Source organism: Lithobates pipiens, unplaced genomic scaffold, assembly GCF_037356315.1.
Source record: "Lithobates pipiens isolate NorthernLeopardFrog02 unplaced genomic scaffold, aLitPip1_a1.2 Scaffold_16, whole genome shotgun sequence".
NCBI classification, from domain to species: domain Eukaryota; kingdom Metazoa; phylum Chordata; class Amphibia; order Anura; family Ranidae; genus Lithobates; species Lithobates pipiens.
The window spans coordinates 596,270,520-596,283,900 of NW_027507748.1; the positions used below are offsets into that span (position 1 = coordinate 596,270,520).

Sequence of the window (13,381 nt, forward strand, 5' to 3'; positions counted from 1 at the left end):
GATACCCGACATACTACACCATGAGAGTTGTTTTTTTTCCCCTTTGAGGAACTACCACCAGATACAAGATTTGTTTTCTTCCCTTATAACGAATATAATCCTGTGGAGGATTTTGGAAGACAAAGCCGAGCGGTGGAATCCCCAACAATAAAGTGGAATACAGCCTACATGCCCATAACCCCTTAGGGGGTGCGTGGATCTGGTGAGTGGGGACACATGAGGGGGAATGAGCACAGAAGTCACCAATAAGCATTCATGATCACAAAAGTCACCTTCTTGTCTCCTGAAGCAGAAAACTTGCACATTTGTGGACATTTCATAGAAGAATTATTGTGGATTATTCTTGCTATTTTTGTTACTTAAAACTGGTCTAGGTTTTTCACGTTTCTTTGGTTTATGGTTCTTTTGCTCTGTTTTCAGTTTTTTAGTTTAATTTTAATTAATTAGGTCCTTAAGTTGTTACATTTCCCATGTATGGGGGATTTTTTCCTAGGATTTCACAAATTTTGTAATTTATTTTGCACTAATTTGTACATTTTTCACATATAATTGGTACACATAGATTAATTATTTCGTGTTGCAATATTAGGGGAAATTAGGTTTTCCTCCCTGATATACACCCCTTTATTGGGGTCTAGATATCACTCGTTTTTTTTTTTTTGTATTAACTATTAAGGGTTTAGTTTAATCTACACTAGTTGACATAAGGTGCATTAAATATATCATCTGGATATTAGGGATGCACCGAATGGGTTTTTTGGTGCCGAAACCGATGCCGAAAACCGAAACCAATACCGAAAATGACTGTTTTAAAAAAATATTTTTATACAGGAGGTGGTCAGAGACTGGGGACATGGTACAGGAGGTGGTCAGAGACTGGGGACATGGTACAGGAGGTGGTCAGAGACTGGGGACATGGTACAGAAGGTGGTCAGAGACTGGGGACATGGTACAGGAGGTGGTCAGAGACTGGGGACATGGTACAGGAGGTGGTCAGAGACTGGGGACGTGGTACAGGAGGTGGTCAGAGGCTGGGGACGTGGTACAGGAGGTGGTCAGAGGCTGGGGACGTGGTACAGGAGGTGGTCAGAGGCTGGGGACGTGGTACAGGAGGTGGTCAGAGGCTGGGGACGTGGTACAGGAGGTGGTCAGAGACTGGGGACGTGGTACAGGAGGTGGTCAGAGACTGGGGACGTGGTACAGGAGGTGGTCAGAGACTGGGGACGTGGTACAGGAGGTGGTCAGAGACTGGGGACGTGGTACAGGAGGTGGTCAGAGACTGGGGACATGGTACAGGAGATGGTCAGAAATTGCACACATGATACATGACACATGATACAATTGATACAATGCAGCCAGCCAGTGTCCCCCGTTGCAGCCAGTGTGTCCCCTCATAGCAGCCAGTGTGTTCCCTCGGAGCAGCCAGTGTGTCCCCTCGGAGCAGCCAGTGTGTCCCCTCGGAGCAGCCAGTGTGTCCCCTCGGAGCAGCCAGTGTGTCCCCTCATAGCAGCTAACCTGTAAAGAGAAGAGAGAAGAGGAGAGTCGCCTCCGTCGCCTGTTTGATCACAGCAGGGGAACATCACAGCTTTCAGTTCAATAGCTGTGTGTTCCCGGCCGCGCGCCGTCATGTAAGCCCCTCCCCCTTGTCAGGGCACTTTGATAGACAGATCATCCGTCCAATCCTACGGGTGATCTGTCTATCAAAGTGCCCGGACAAGGGGGAGGGGCTGTACGTGACGGCGCACGGCCGGGAACACACAGCTATTGAAATAAAAGCTGTGATGTTCCCGCTCTGTGATCAAACAGGTGGTGGAGACGGCTCTCCTGCACTATTTGGAATGTTATAGCTTTTCATTATGGGCGCACCAGGGGTGGGGGGCGGAGCCCCGCCCCCTACCCTGGCCCCGCCCCATTTCCGGCTCCATTATCGGCCGTTTTTCTCTTTCGGCAAATTGCCGAAAAGGGCATTTTCGGCCGATATGTTTCGGCGGCCGAAATTTCGGTGCATCCCTACTGGATATATTCTAGGCCTGAGGGCCACTAATGGTTATTTTAGTAATCCTAACATTTTGAATATATATATATATATATATATATATATATATATATATATATATATATATATATATATATATATATATATATATATATATATATATATATTTGAGGTAGCGCCAGTAGCCCACATTAATTTTTCATCTTATAACACAAGCTGTTGATTATAGCCCGTGTACTTTAGGGAGGCAGCAACCTCTTGTTAAAGATAAAAATAAAAACTAATAAATAAATAACCTTTTTGGTAGTGCGATAGCACGTATTTATCTTCCTATCTATTCCATTCCATAAGCGCAGCTCTTTTCTGTATAATTATATAGGAGGGATAGGTTATAGGGTATGGGGGGCAGGATAGGTCTTTAACCACCTCAATACAGGGCACTTACACCCCTTTCCTGCCCAAGCCATTTTTCCGCTTTTAGTGCTGTTAAACTTTGACAATTGTACGGTCATACGATACTGTAACCATGTGAATTTTTTTGATCATTTTCTTCACACAAATATTTTTCTTTTGGTGCTATTTAATCACTCCTGGTTTTTTTTATTTTATAAGTTTCTTAGTTTCTCTCAGTAAATAAGTAATTTTTGGGTGCTGATGAGGTGGCACTGATGAGGCATGAATATGCCGTACTTATGGGCACTGATATGTGGCACTGATCACTGATAAGGTAGCACTGATGGGTGGCACTAGTGGGCACAGATGGGTGACACAGATGGGCACTGATAGGCATTGGGTGGCATTGATGAGCAGCAGTGATGAGCATCGAAGGAGGAGGACAGAAGAGCAGGCTGTGGATGACGGAGGCATGCAAACACACCATGATGTCAGGGCTAAGCAGGCATGATTATTGTGGTCTGTTTGCAGAGTGAAGGGTATAGCCAGGCAGGATCAGCCAGGTATTACAGGATGCCAAATGATACAGCACAAGCACTGTGCTGTGTAACCTGCTTTAAAGAAACAGGATCTGTGGTGTTGTTTTTTTGGGTTAACAAACGCTTTAAACATTGATTGATTGACTTGCCTGCAGTTAGATGTTTGTGTTAATTGTCATTGCTGAAATAGAAAAAATTAGTACATTTTATTGCTGCAGATTTTAAAGCGGACCTTCAGTATTTTTTTTCAACTTTGCATCTATTAAAACCCTCTTATTTTTTTGTTTCACATTCTGAACGCAATAAAATAAACATTCCTTGGTAAACTATTTAAGATTCTTACCTAAGCATTATTGGAGATTATAGCAGTAGAGGTGCGCATCTTCACTGGTCTCACGATTAGATTACGATTATCTGGTCAATGATTCGATTCCGCGATGCATCACGATTACCGATGAGCTCCCACTTCCGCTTGGGCCGCCTTGCGGCCCTTCCTCTCTGCAATCTTCTGGGGCACAACACAGGTCCCAAAAGATTGCCTGGCCATTCAGGACATTCAGCGCAGTGAGACATGCGCACCCACAGCAGGATGCCCACAGTAGTATTGCCAGCGCCATGGACAGGCAGGCCCACTGCCCCACTGACACCGACCACCCCTTTTCCCAAAAGCACGGTGAAAAAATATATTTAAAAAATAAAACCACACCCTCCCATCATTGTTAGAATAGTACAAAAATAGAGTGTAAAAAAAAATGAAATTGTAAAAAAATTATAAAAATAAAAAAAATCCACTGGTCCAAAAAAACCCTTTGAAAATAAATAAATTGTAAAATAAAAAAAATAATCTGACACTGTCCACTATCCTGACACTATCATGCATGTACTACCCACCACTGTACACTCCGCATCCCTGTGATTTGCACTGCATTGCTGTTCAGATCACATGCAATGTCTGTGCGATGTGATTTCAACCATACAAACTGTATGGCTGAAATTGCATGTTGTCAATATCAAAGACATGGTATTGATAAGAGCTATTTAATCGAAGGGAAGTTCCCAAATCATGGCCCGTTGGGGGTGCTTGAGGACTAAGATTAAGAATCACTGCTGTTATTCAGCTGCTAAAAAAATAAACTATCACTAACTATGTACAGTAAACCTGTTTTTGTTTTTTAACCACTTCAGCCCCGGACCAATAAACACCCTAAGGACCAGAGGTCTTTTTCCAATTTCGCACTGCGCTGCTTTAACTGGTAATTGCGCGGTCATGCAATATTGCACCCAAACGAAATTTGCGTCCTTCTCTTCCCACAAGTAGAGCTTTCTTTTGATGGTATTTGATTGCCTCTGCGATTTTTTTTTTTTATTTTTATTTTTTTTTGTATTTTTTTTTTTTTTTTTTTTTGCGATATAAATGGAAAAAGAGCGAAAATTTTGAAAAAAAAAGATATTTTCTTCTTTTTTGTTATAAGAAAAATCGAATAAACTAAATTTTAGTCATACATTGAGGGCAAAATTTATTCAGCCACATGTCTTTAGTAAAAAAAATGTCAATAAGCGTATATTTTTTGGTTTGCGCAAAAGTTATAGCGTCTACAAACTAGAGTACATTTTCTGGAATTTACACAGCTTTTAATTTATGACTGCCTATCTCATTTCTTGAGGTGCTAAAATGGCAGGGCAGTACAAACCCCCCCCAAATGACCCCATTTTGGAAAGTAGACACCCCAAGGAAATTGCTGATGGGTATGTTGAGCCCATTGAATATTTATTTTTTTTGTCCTAAGGGATTGAATAATGACAAAAAAATAATAATTTTTTTACAAAAAGTTGTCACTAAATGATATATTGCTCACACATGCCATGGTTATATGTGGAATTGCACCCCAAAATATATTCCGCTACTTCTCCCGAGTATGGGGATACCACGTGTGGGACTTTTTGGGAGCCTAGTCGCGCACGGCACCCCGAAAACTAATCACCACCTTCAGGATTTCTAAGGGTGCAAATTTTTGATTTAACTCCTCACTACCTATCACAGTTTCGAAGGCTATAAAATGCCAAAATAGCACAAAACCCCCCAAAATAACCCCATTTTGGAAAGAAGACACCCCAAGCTATTTACTGAGAGGCATGTTGAGTCCATGGAATATTTTATATTTTGCCACAAGTTGCGGGAATATTACAAACTTTTTTTTTTTTGCACAAAGTTGTCACTAAATGATATATTGCTCACACATGCTATGGGCATATGTGAAATGACACCCCAAAATACATTCTGCTGCTTCTCCTGAGTACGGGGATACCACATGTGTGGGACTTTTTGGGAGCCTAGCCACGTACGGGACCCCGAAATCCAAGCACCGCCTTCAGGATTTCTAAGGGCATACATTTTTTATTTTACTCCTCACTACCTATCACAGTTTTGAAGGCCATAAAATGCCAAGATGGCACAAAACCCCCCCCCAAATGACCCCATTTTGGAAAGTAGACACCCCAAGCTATTTGCTGAGGGCCGAGTTGAGACCATTGAATATTTTATTTTATTTTTGTCCCAAGGAATTGAATAATGACAAAAAATAAAAATAAATTTTTTTTTTTTACAAAAAGTTGTCACTAAATGATATATTGCTCACACATGCCATGGTTATATGTGGAATTGCACCCCAAAATATATTCCGCTACTTCTCCCGAGTATGGGGATACCACATGTGGGGGACTTTTTGGGAGCCTAGCCACGTACGGGACCCCGAAAACCAAGCACTGCCTTCCGGATTTAAATATAAAATGCTACCAAAAAAACTGTTAGCGATCGCAGGGATCAGGCCTGACTCTGCGATCGCTGCAGTTATGTGTTTAGTGTTTTGTAAGTGACAGTGATCGATCGATACTGCACTTGGGTGGGCTGGGCAGAGGGGCAAAACGCAGGTGCTAGCAGGTATCTGGGCTGATCCCGCTAACAATGCGTTTTTTTGGAACCCTGAACTGCTGGGGACGCTAGTATAGATCTGATCAGATCAGATATTGATCTGTTCAGATTCTATACCACTACGGGAGGTGTATGCTTTGCGCGTGGGTGTTAGCGGTACTGGCACTAACCTAGCGCTGCCTGGGGCGACGCAGACCCTGACCCTAAAACCTAATTGATATCACCCGCCGGGTGATCAGGGGGTTAAACCTTTATTGGGTAATAAATGGTGGGTGCCCTGATGCTATAAAAAGCAAACTAACCAGAGTCACCCGTAACACTTTTACGGTGATCAGTGGTGAAAGGGTTAACTAGGGGCAATCAGGGGGTTCACATTTTTATTAGGTAGTATATGGGGGTCCCTGGCGCTATATAAAAACCTGACGGGGAACCTAAATAACTAACTGGCTAACCAGCGTCACCAGTGACACTTATACTGTGATCGCTGGTGAAAGGGTTAACTAGGGGCAATCAGGATGTTAAAACCATTATTGGGTAGTATATCGGGGTACCTAGCGATATAAAAACCTGGCGGTGAACCTAAAAAAATAACTAGCTACCTAGTGACACTAGCGACACTGATGCAGCTATCAGAAAAATTATCGCTTAGTGACACTGGCAAAAGGGGGTGAAAGGGTTAACTCTAGGGGCAATCAGGGGGTTAAATCTTTATTGGGGGGTGATAGGGGGCTACCCTGGACCTAACACTAACTGCCCTGACAGTTTTTTAACTGTTACAACTGACACTGAATGCATTGATCAGTAAAGAAATGATCAATGCAATCAGTGACACTGTGACTGGGAGGGGGGGGGGGATCGGGGGGGTTTGTGTACCTATGTGTCAGTGCACTTACTTTTAGTCTTCTCCTCGTAGTCCGGTCAAAAAGACCGCCCCGAGGAGACTGACATCACTTCCTCCTTCCTGTGTAAACAATACACAGTGGGAGGAAGTTCGTCATTGGCCAGGAGCGATCGAGAGGGGGTGGCCAGAAACCAACGGCCATCCCCTCATCACGGATCGCTCCCGGAGGGAAACGGACCGCCGTATCCAGCGGGAGGGGGTCCGATCGGACCCCCCCACCCGCTGGAAGGCAGGCACGTACATGTACGTGCTTGTGCCTGCCTGTGCCATTGTGATGACGTACAATGGCAATACGGCGGTCCTTAAGTGGTTAAGTGTCAGAACCCCTCATGTGTTTTATTTTGTCAGCTCACTGGTCTCTATTTTCACTATTCTCCCAGGACATGAACTTTGAAGTACTGAAGCTTTGAATTTGCTTGACAGCCAAGCAATTATCATTTTTGTTAGCATAGGTCAGTGACAGCTGCTTCCCATTGCTCTTAGGCTGCATTCACACCTGAGCATTTTTGTAGCTTGAAGCCTGAAGCTACAGAACGCTAGAGGGGCAAAAATCCATTATTCTCAATGGAGATGGTTCACATCTCCACTCCATGTCGTCTGAAGCTCAAACAAGTTCCGGACCCTTTTTTGTCGCTCGAATCAGGCAGATTTGGAGCGTTTTTCTTCTTTTTACATTGGTGACCTTTTGCCCTGCACAAAATCGCAGCAAAACGCTGTAAAAAGCGATGCGAAATCGCGGTAAAAACGGCACAAAATCACAGTAAATTCTCGCGATTTTCTGCCTGAAAACGCTACGCTCAGGTGTGAATGCAGCCTAATGCAAGTTTTTAGAAGATGCTTTAGCCACCATATCTCTTGAAGACCTCAAAGTGAGGCGTCACCACCATTTCATTTAAATCAAGTACATTTTAAATTACGTTTTAAATCACTAATAAAAAGGCTTGATTTAAATCGACTCGATTTAAATGATAATTTGTAAAGAGCAGCCGTCATCTCTCTGTCCCACAGCAGATCCTCCTCTGACCTGCCATTGACTCACCGAAAGTCCCATTCGCTTTAACCACTTGCTGACCGCTGCACGCCGATATATGTCAGCAAAAATGTAATTATTTCAGAATATACAGCCTCATGCACCATAACTAAGATCCATAACATGCTGAATAAACAAAATTATTAATTTATCTTAAATGGAAAACTATTAGATTTCTTTTTTTTTTTTTTTTTACTCCAAAAACATTTTATCAAAATAAATTTTGATAAAACAGATTAAAAAAATATATAAATTTTTTTTTTGTTTAAATTGTTGATTTATATCCTCTCACCACACCCTTTTACATAGGCCTTTTTTATTTTTTTTTAGGCAACCAATTTTCAGCAGTGCTATTTTGTTAAAACCGGACTTAGATTTCAAATAGAATGAAGATCAGATCTCACTTACTAACTTGGGGTCCTAGAGTTTAGGTCAACCTTTACAACACATAGGACCCCTTGAAATAGTTCTCCGGTCTCGGGGTACCCCTGCTAAAAATTTGAAATCTATAACTCATGATACATTAGTGTGATGGTCATTGGGAAGAATTACCTCCATACAGCTAAAAAAAAGATCAATGGTCTCAGTGGGAATTTATCTGAGAAGCAGAAATGGCCCAATGCTGAAGGAACCCCCTAGCAACCTCTGGGGGGAACCCTGGTTGAGAATCACTGGTTTGGAATATATATATATATATATATATATATATATATAATATACAGTACAGACCAAAAGTTTGGACACACCTTCTCATTCAAAGAGTTTTCTTTATTTTCATGACTATGAAAATTGTAGATTCACACTGAAGGCATCAAAACTATGAATTAACACATGTGGAATTATATACTGAACAAAAAAGTGTGAAACAACTAAAAATATGTCTTCTATTCAAGGGTTTTCAAAGTAGTCACCTTTTGCTTTGATTACTGCTCCGCACACTCTTGGCATTCTGTTGATGAGCTTCAAGAGGTAGTCGCCTGAAATGGTTTTCACTTCACAGGTGTGCCCTGTCAGGTATAATAAGTGGGATTTCAAGCCTTATAAATGGGGTTGGGACCATCAGTTGTGTTGTGCAGGAGGTGGATACAGTACACAGCTGATAGTCCTACTGAATAGACTGTTAGCTGCTTTTTTTTGCCATAATACAAATTCTAAGTAAAGAAAAACGAGTGGCTATCATTACTTTAAGAAATGAAGGTCAGTCAGTCAGAACAATTGGGAAAACGTTGAAAGTGTCCCCAAATGCAGTGGCAAAAACCATCAAGCGCTACAAAGAAACTGGCTCACATGAGGACCGACCCAGGAAAGGAAGACCAAGAGTCACCTCTGCTGCGGACGATAAGTTCATCCGAGTCACCAACCTCAGAAATCGCAGGTTAACAGCAGCTCAGATTAGTGAACAGGTCAATGCCACACAGAGTTCTAGCAGCAGACACATCTCTAGAACAACTGTTAAGAGGAGACTGTGTGAATCAGGCCTTCATGGTAAAATAGCTGCTAGGAAACCACTGCTGAGGACAGGCAACAAGCAGAAGAGACTTGTTTGGGCTAAAGAACACAAGGAATGGACATTAGACCAGTGGAAATCTGTGCTTTGGTCTGATGAGTCCAAGTTTGAGATCTTTGGTTCCAACCACCGTGTCTTTGTGCGACGCAGAAGAGGTGAACGGATGGACTCTACATGCCTGGTTCCCACCGTGAAGCATGGAGGAGGTGTGATGGTGTGGGGGTGCTTTGCTGGTGACACACTTGGGGATTTATTCAAAATTGAAGGCATACTGAACCAGCATGGCTACCACAGCATCTTGCAGCGGCATGCTATTCCATCCGGTTTGCGTTTAGTTGGACCATCATTTTATTTTTCAACAGGACAATGACCCCAAACACACCTCCAGGCTGTGTAAGGGCTATTTGACCAAGAAGGAGAGTGATGGGGTGCTGCGCCAGATGACCTGGCCTCCACAGTCACCGGACCTGAACCCAATCGAGATGGTTTGGGGTGTGCTGGACAGCAGAGTGAAGGCAAAAGGGCCAACAAGTGCCAAGCATCTCTGGGAACTCCTTCAAGACTGTTGGAAAACCATTTCAGGTGACTACCTCTTGAAGGTCATCAACAAAATGCCAAGAGTGTGCGGAGCCGTAATCAAAGCAAAGGGTGGCTACTTTGAAGACCCTAGAATATAAGACAGATTTTCAGTTGTTTCACACTTTTTTGTTCAGTATATAATTCCACATGTGTTAATTCATAGTTTTGATGCCTTCAGTGTGAATCTACAATTTTCATAGTCGTGAAAATAAAGAAAACTCTTTGAATGAGAAGGTGTGTCCAAACTTTTGGTCTGTACTGTGTATGTGTATATTTATAGTGTGTGTGTGTGTGTGTGTGTGTGTGTATTTATTTATTTTGTATTTTCTTTCATGCTGTGATTGGTTGTTTTATTTTGAGCTGTGTGAAAATGCAGCATGAGCTGGAATAAGCAGAAGAACAAGAACCCTTTTAGAGCCATGTTTATCAATGTTAACATGAAGTGTTTCTATTGTGGGAGTGTGAACTGTATTTGGGACCCATCCAGGAGTGTGGAATCTCTCCTGCTTGCTCTGTTACCCAGACTGCACTGGGGCTCAAGCTTGTGTTATTATTTTTGGTTACAGGCATAATGAAATTCCTATTGTATGGAGTAGGCAAACATACAGTAGATCCTCTAGTTGTGGAACAAAAAGTCCAAGCATGCCTCTGGAATAGGTTGAAGAAAACCTGTTGTTTTGTCCTTAATGTGTCAAGCATAGGTTTGCTTTAAAGACTATGTTCACCATGTTGACCCTAAAGCCCAACGCCAACAAAACCTTTCTACGTTTTTGTTTTAACTGTGAAGAGAGCATAGAATTTGGAGTGATTTTTTTCCCCTCTCTGTAGTTACAAAGATGTGAAGTGAAAGGCTTCAATTTGTTTGTGTATGTAAATCTGCTAGTACATCTAAAATCCCCTTCCCCCTCCAGATTAGCAATGCTGCTGTCTGCTGTGCCCCCTGTTCTCCTTCATCCAGAGTGGGGGCACTCTAATACAGAAAGTGTTACTGGCCAGATCACTAGGGGAAAAAGCGTAAAAAAGAAAACGAATGCAGCCGCCACAACTAATAATTGGCAATTTGCAATACATTTTGATTTTGCATTTAAAGCGGTTCAAAAGCCTTAAGTGTTTTTTTTTTTATATCTGTTTACAAACTGTTTATTTAGAGAATACGAGATTAAAAGATTACAATATGTATTTTAGTATTCAGCATAAAATGTGACTTTAGCATACCAGAAAAACAGTATACAGAAATACAGTATGTATATTTGCATATAATTTAGTAGAAACAGAAAACAATTTAACATAAAAAAAGGCATATCTTAAAAAAAAAAATAAAAAAAAAATAATAGAATACAATATAGTTCTATAACCAATATCCTAAACTTTGTTGGATAATACCAAAAGAAAAAATAGAAACTCTAGTCAGTTCTAGTGCTCATATTAGAAAAAGCAGGCTTCCCATTTTGCATGAAAAATGTAAATGGAATCAAAAATCATATGAAGTATTCTTTCTGTTAGCATATTGGCATCAATTCTGTCTTTAATTCAAAGGGTTTTTTTCTTTTTCTTCTTTTTTTTACATGTTTTTTTTTTGCATTAAAGAGGCGTTCCAGTTCCCTGTGAAAAGAGCATCCTAACTATGGGCACTTGGCTGTGACAGCTTGCTACGGCTTCACAGACTGGTGCCCACTGTGCATTGTGAATGAACAGGCAGTCTTCTGGAACCTGTCATGTGTCTCAGAAGTCTGCAGGGGGGAGGGAGGGAGGTGCCTTTTCAAAATTGGGTTTCTGAGCCCCCACTCCTCCCACTCTACCACCCCTCTACTCCCCCACTCCCCCAAATTGATGATTCTTTAAGAGAAGCAGGTGACGACTCCTTAAAGCGGAACTTCCCTTTTTGGTTGGAGCTCCACTTTGAGGTAAAAATATTTCTCTGCTGCAGGAGCCCACTCCTCCTCACCCCCACCCCACCTTATAATTACTAGATAATTATAATTATAACCTTATAATTACTGGAGTTTGATCCAGTGATGTGCTACTGTAAAGCACGTCATGTATGCTAATGAGGAGAGATCTGGGCCGGGGCTGAGCTGCGCTCCCTGTGCGAAGGGACACGCAGAGCAGTGGCTCAGGAGCAAGCCTGCCCAGGTGGCCCTGTAGCAAGCTGCTTACTATGGGGTGACTCGGCAGGGGGGAGGAGCCAGGAGCATCGGCAGGGGACCCAACAAGAGGAGGAGCGGGGCTGCTCTGTGCAAAACCATTAAGAGAGCAAGTAATTATGACGTGTTTGTTATTAATAAAAAAAGACCAAAACACAAAACTGCCCTAATATCCCTTTGAAGCAGTATTATAATACTTACAAGTGTGTGTTTATTGATTTTTTTGTGTTCTTATGTGTTACGTGTTTTCCTCCTTAGGTATGAATGACCATTGAGAAATTATTGTAGTCATTGGTCATCTCAGGAGTGTGGATCCCGCAGTCTGCCTCCAGATATCCCTCATCACAGAACAATGAGTCTCGCTCTACATGAACTTCTGCTCTGCTGCCGACAATTGGAGACAGACAAGGCCACAGAAAGACGAGTATGTATTTATTACACTCTATATAAAAACACTCATTTATTCCAGCCATTTGTGCTTAAAACCTTTTCTCTTATTATTACCTTGTACCATTTCTCTATTGGATGTGGAGCCTGATTTATCAAACTGTGATAGCACAGGGTAGTTATTTTTTAAGTCTGTGGGCTCAAATCACAAAGAGTTAAAGTCCGAATATTTATGTTTTAGTAAATTATTGAATGGATACAAAGTAGCACCCCTCCACTCCTCCAGTCCACCATAAATCAGAAATAGAACTGCAATGATTACTGTGCGGTACATATACTAAAACTGAGAGTGAATTGACATTTTGAATATTTAATTGGAAAAAAATATGTCATGTGATCCAATTATATCATGCAATATTCTTCAGTGAATTGAGCCCTGTGTTGCTGTTGGTCAGTTTCCCTGTATTTTCCTTTTCAAATGACAGTGGTTATTGGGACATGGAAGTAAGGTGATGTCTACTGACACAAATGGCAAACACAAGCTGGTAGAGATTTAAAGCCTTTAGCATTCTTTTCAAAGCTACAGAAAAAAAATGCCGAAACTGAATTAAAGTGGCCTCTTAACCGATTATGAAGTGGCGCACTGTAGCTGTGTTCTGTTTTTTGTACTTTTTCTGTAATTCAGGTTTAAGTTTGTCTTGTAGTTAAAAGTCAATATAAAGAAATTGAAAATAAAAATGTGGCCTTCAATTAATATTGTCCCCTTATATTATTGCTTTTATCAACAAGTTTAGCATACCTTACATACTTTTACAGCATGATGACTTGGACAGTATTGCATGTATTAGTAACTTAGCTCTGTCATAAATTAACTCTTAGCGAACTTGTGTGATTTTTTTTTTTTTTTTACTACACACATCCATTTCTTCTGGGTGTTTTGTAATCTTAACTGGAAAGTTCTGTTTCATCACGTAAG

At 41.5% G+C, this 13,381-nt stretch overlaps 1 protein-coding gene across 1 annotated transcript in view; it reads left to right on the top strand.

Moving 5' to 3' along the window:
* The window catches only part of ATM (ATM serine/threonine kinase), a 299,675-nt gene that overhangs the window by 5,705 nt on the left and 280,589 nt on the right, over positions 1-13,381 (top strand). The window contains exon 2 of the mRNA XM_077483959.1: positions 12,277-12,442. Coding sequence (XP_077340085.1) covers positions 12,371-12,442 — 72 coding nt within the window. The 5' untranslated portion in view covers positions 12,277-12,370. The remainder of the gene's footprint in view (positions 1-12,276; positions 12,443-13,381) is intronic.